This window comes from Sinocyclocheilus rhinocerous, unplaced genomic scaffold, assembly GCF_001515625.1.
Source record: "Sinocyclocheilus rhinocerous isolate Xijiao unplaced genomic scaffold, SAMN03320098_v1.1 C37014471, whole genome shotgun sequence".
NCBI classification, from domain to species: Eukaryota; Metazoa; Chordata; class Actinopteri; order Cypriniformes; family Cyprinidae; genus Sinocyclocheilus; species Sinocyclocheilus rhinocerous.
In genome coordinates, this window is record NW_015787190.1 from 1 (window position 1) to 4,771 (window position 4,771).

Consider the following 4,771-nt stretch of genomic DNA (forward strand, 5'->3'; position numbering starts at 1 on the left):
GCTGAGGGAGAAGATGCCATCTCCTTCATCAGCTCTGACACCAACAAACAGCCCTCTCTCACCAACCGCTCCAGATCACCTTCTGTCAAACAAGTCAACTCTGAAGGTATGAACGCTCACTGGGTCACTTCTGAGGTCCAGGTTTTTAATGATGCAATATGTAAAAGGGTTGTCAAGTAACATGGGCATGAACTTTTTCAACATCAAGGTTTTAGGTTAATATTGATATGAATTTTATAATTAAAATGTTTTATTAATTTATACTTGCATAAAAATTTTTAATTGCATATATATAAATATCACATTTATATATATAAATTAATAAAGAAGAATACAAAATTAACAAATACATATATAATTATAAAAAAAATAATTAAAATAATTGGGAAAAATGAAGTATAGCATGCTTCAATTTGCATATCAGCTGGTCAAAATAACAATGCAGCAGTATTTTTATACAGTAAAGATATCAGAAAATATATCCATGAACATATTGGGGTATATCCAGTAAGTTGTTGGTTATTAGTGTTACTAAGAATGATGTATTTCATAATGTGGGTTTGATTGTAATTCAGCTATTTCTATTTTTAACAGGGGACCAGAGGTTTCTGTCTCCCTGTTCAGAACCAAAGGGAAACAAGCTTTTGAAAAGGTGAGGTCAATAAACACTCTTATTGACCGTGTGAATAGTCAAGTCATTTGAGTAACATACGAATGTATTTTTCTTCCACGTGAAGTTCTGAAGACTCAAAAGTCCAACAAGCTCCACTGAGCAAAGAGCAGCTGACCAGCAGTCTCGTGTCTGCTAAAGGTCCAAGGAGCAGTGCTGAAGTGGATGTGGATATTGTAGATATTGATGTCTAATGTTGTAGTTCACATCTGTCATCATGACATTTTTTTGTATTTACTGTCTTGTGAGTGTTGGTAAAAGACAGCATTTGAACGTTTGCACTACATAATATCCTGTAGATGAAAATTGTGCCATTTAAAATGATCAGGATCAGATTCAGATCTAATAAGGCGGTGCTGAAATACTTGTAAAGAATGTAAATTCATGGTGCATTGCTATTGCATACATTTTGCACTTAGCCTGTGTGGGCTTAAAAAGACAGAATGATGCACCTTCAAATCTTGTGTAAAACACTCATTCATGGCTAACTGTAGCGCAAAAAGAAAAATATTACAATTTGGACCTCAAATCTTTTTTCATATTTGTTTCTATTTTCTGCCCGGTGTACTTTTAGAACACAAATACATATTTTGTTGCACACTGCTGAATCATAACTGTTTATTCAGGTATTCAAATAAGCTACACGTGTTGTAAATGGAGGAGATGCAGCTGTATTATTATTTTTTTTATATTATATTGTTGGTCACAGCTAGTACGTTTATGCCTTCTACTTGTAAAATTAAAACAGGGTTACTCCATAAATATTTGAAATGAATTTGACTTACAGAAATTTAAAATTAAACAGCAATAACATCCTGCAGTGAATGTGTGAAACACTTTTGTCTTAACACTTTATTGAACTCTTTAAGACAATAATAAAAGCACATTGTTATGAAGCACTTCTATAGAAATGTTACAAACATGATTTGTTGAAAACATTTAGCTGGACTAAAGTCTAAAGGTTTAGAACAAATGAGGCAAACAACAAATACATTATAATTTAGAAACACTTCTCACACAGACAGTAAAATGTCAGTCTAATTACTGCATTATTTCATATTAATGTGACCCTCAAACACATAAGGCAAGTCGACAGAGCTCCATGAGAAATAAACCATACATGAAATCACTTTGGTGAATCTCTGGAATGTCTTATTAGCCAATTCTGTGCATAAAAATATTAAAATATTTATAATCAGTGCACACTTAATATTTCAAGTGTACCGGTTTGGTTCCAGTGTAGTTGCTTGAAAACTACAGTGCAGCTACATTTGTTTCAGAAACCTGGTTGTGCATAGATGTCAGACAGAGAGACTGGGCCAGCACAATCCGTCTTGCTAAACAGAGCCTCGCCAGACTGCTGGTTTACAGTCTGGTATCCAGCGGCTGGGGGAGCGTATCTGTACACTCTCAAGCCTTGGTTAGCTGAACTACGTGGCATCAGTACTGGAGAGCAGGATTGGTCCACTTCCTGTTCTACACACTAGCAGACTGTAGCCTTTACTTGTGTTGTGTTGTTGGCTGTCATTCGAAATCGTCCTCGTATTCATATTCATCCAGGTCCAGGTTACAGTGAGGGTTGGGGATCTCAAAGAGATGTCTCTTCTCGTTGCGCAGGTCAAAAGCACATGTTATGTGATCAACTGGGTCTAGAACATTGTCATAGCTGACAAGAAAGAAATTAAAATGACAAAATGTACTGAGCCGAGCCCATTCAGTTTGAATATTATTTACTTAAGAAGTGTTTTTTTATGCTCATAATCAATTACTCCTGCCATCACTCTATTCAATTATATAATTCACAATACTTGGGAAGAGCAGTTCATACCTTTATAAAATGTACTTTGATTGGAAGATTACAATTTTATGAAAATTGGAGAGAAGATATTCATATGAAGAAACTACACATGGGGTAAAAACACTTCCAAAACCAACTGGAGGGCAAAAGAGTTAAGGAACAGACATGTGAACGCATGCCATTGAAAATACACCTGACAATACTGGAGTTTGCTGAAACTGTGAAACATACTTTAATCCGTTATCTGATGAGCAAATGTGGAGGTGTTTTACAGTGACCAGGTGAACCCATGAGGAACAGAAGTGGGGGAGAACACAGAAGGAACCTAAACCCTGCACCTACAGTGTCTTACCTGTTTCAAGTCTACTCATCCTGCCATTAGAAGTCTGTGCTGATCCTAAAAGCGTCACATAATACCTCATCAGCCCTCTGATCACTGATTCAGTGCAGTGACAATGCAGCAAATGACAAAAGTGGATTTATGTTATTAAAACTGCTGCATGAGGTGAAGTCCTGTTAGATGAAGCAGGACTGAGTCTAGACAGTTTAGAAAGTTTAGAGAGGTTGCTCGCAGCTGAAGTTTATTGTTGTTAGCTCATCTATGATGCTGCACAGTGATAATATTGTGGTCTGTGAGCAGTTCAACTGTGAGATACGCAGTCTTACCCATCGTTGTGCTGCTCGTTTGCAGCTTCCTCAGATACCAAGTTATCATACTCCTCTGCAGCATATCTCTCCCAGTCAGAAATCTCCTGTCCCATTGTCTCAGCATCCTATAAAAGTGCATAATCAGAACACCAATTCCATTACATCATCCAAGTGACCAAAACGATATAAATCTGTTATTCTTTACCCTTGCAGCCAGTAAAGGATCCCTCTGTTCATGGTCTAGGTACTTCTCAATGTTGAAGAATGTGTCAAAGAAAATATGGGAAAGTTTACATCTCTTCAAGTCCCTGAGAGTGATCATTCCTGACAAAACAAAGCAAGCACATTACAAGTGATTTTTGCTAGGAGGATGTGTGAGACTACTTCAGAATGATGGCAGATGAGCATGCAAACTCTAAAATACCTAGGAAATTAAATCCAAAACATTAAGTTATTCATCATTTCAAATAATACCTGGGATTTCTGGCTTAACCATATCTAACATTTGGCACAGGCAGTCCTCAAAAGGCAGTGGTTCAATGGCCATGGCCTCAAGTTTCTGACACTGCTCCTGGTAGAAGTACTGCAGCTCATACATGGAAAGAACTCCATCTCCATCCAGGTCCATACAGCGAAACCAGTACTCTATGCTACACAATCAACAAGCAATCGTTACTAGACACTATTTTCTAGGGCTGCAACAAGAATTAAAACCAAAAAAAAAAAACCGTTTTTTGTAAATAATACTGTAAAAATAAATGTAATTAAATGTCTGAAAATGTTCTACATTCAAAGTTACATTGATTTAATTGTTTTTATAGCCTTTAATTTTTCCATTGAAGAACATTGGGAAAATAATCACGTTAATGTTCCATTTTATCAGGAGATTGATCTTGTTTTATCAGATCAAAGAAAGAATAATAGTTGCTAATTGCAGTCATTTTGACAAAAACTCACTAAACCATTTTGGTTCATCCAATAGATGAAGGAAGGTATTTTCAGTTACCTGGTCTCAGTCTTTTTGTCCTCTTCAGAAATGAGGAACCATACAAAGTCAGCGTAGCTCAGTCTGCACTCTTTGTGAACCTTTCTGTCCCTGAGCATCAGAGTAAAATTAACCACAGCACTCATAAAATCTATAACAAAATGATACAAGACACGCAAGCTTTCAAAAACTGGAGAGAAAAAAAAATGCCTGAAAAATGAGAGATGGTACCTGGTTACAGCTCCTGAGAATATTCTTTCAATCATTCGGTGAGATACGGCTGTCAAAGAGAGCAGAAAAATCACATCACAGTCTTATCCTTTATTCATAGAAAATGCTTAAACTGGGTAATAATTCGCAGTCAAAGGTTGTAAATATTGTAAATTGCAAGCGCAAGACAGTGATTTAATATCCTTATTTGATCCTTTTAAAGACACGATTACTGACCCTGCCTGAAAGGAGATAAAATTATTAGAGTGCCAGACATGCCGTCATGCTAGAGGAAATTGATGTTAAAATTTCCCCGCACTTCATTCAATTTACTAAACTCATTCTGCAGCAAACAGAAACATATGCAGTCAAGTGCTGCTGGAGGGGATATTTAATGTCACCTCCAGCAATAAGCAGCCAATCGTTAAACAACATGTCAGAAGAGTGTGATGGTCTTAAA

The 4,771-nt window shown here is 36.6% G+C and overlaps 1 protein-coding gene and 1 long non-coding RNA gene across 2 annotated transcripts; one reads left to right on the top strand and one right to left on the bottom strand.

Annotated features, from left to right (window-relative positions):
• Positions 1 to 6: 6 nt before the first annotated feature.
• Positions 7 to 1,181, top strand: LOC107736815 (uncharacterized). Its single transcript, XR_001639739.1, has 3 exons — positions 7 to 106; positions 595 to 652; positions 738 to 1,181. It is a non-coding gene; the product is annotated as an uncharacterized LOC107736815 (long non-coding RNA).
• Positions 1,182 to 1,473: 292 nt separating this feature from the next.
• On the bottom strand, positions 1,474 to 4,588 carry LOC107736814 (serine/threonine-protein phosphatase 2A regulatory subunit B'' subunit beta-like). The gene is made up of 8 exons (XM_016548163.1): positions 4,549 to 4,588; positions 4,333 to 4,381; positions 4,123 to 4,212; positions 3,591 to 3,766; positions 3,322 to 3,440; positions 3,135 to 3,241; positions 2,821 to 2,865; positions 1,474 to 2,336 (listed from the first exon to the last, which is right to left on the bottom strand). The coding sequence occupies exons 1-7, from the start codon at positions 4,586 to 4,588 to the stop codon at positions 2,847 to 2,849; spliced, it is 600 nt and encodes a 199-aa protein (XP_016403649.1). The 3' UTR covers positions 1,474 to 2,336; positions 2,821 to 2,846.
• Positions 4,589 to 4,771: the final 183 nt, after the last annotated feature.

Coding starts and splice junctions, on each gene's coding strand:
- LOC107736814 (XM_016548163.1), bottom strand. CDS start 4,588: ATGTCTGGCACTCTAATAATTTTATCTCCTTTCAGGCAGG. Junction 4,382..4,548: donor TTTATCTCCTTTCAGGCAGG/GTCAGTAATCGT, acceptor TCTCTTTGACAG/CCGTATCTCACCGAATGATT. Junction 3,441..3,590: donor GGTTAAGCCAGAAATCCCAG/GTATTATTTGAA, acceptor TTGTTTTGTCAG/GAATGATCACTCTCAGGGAC.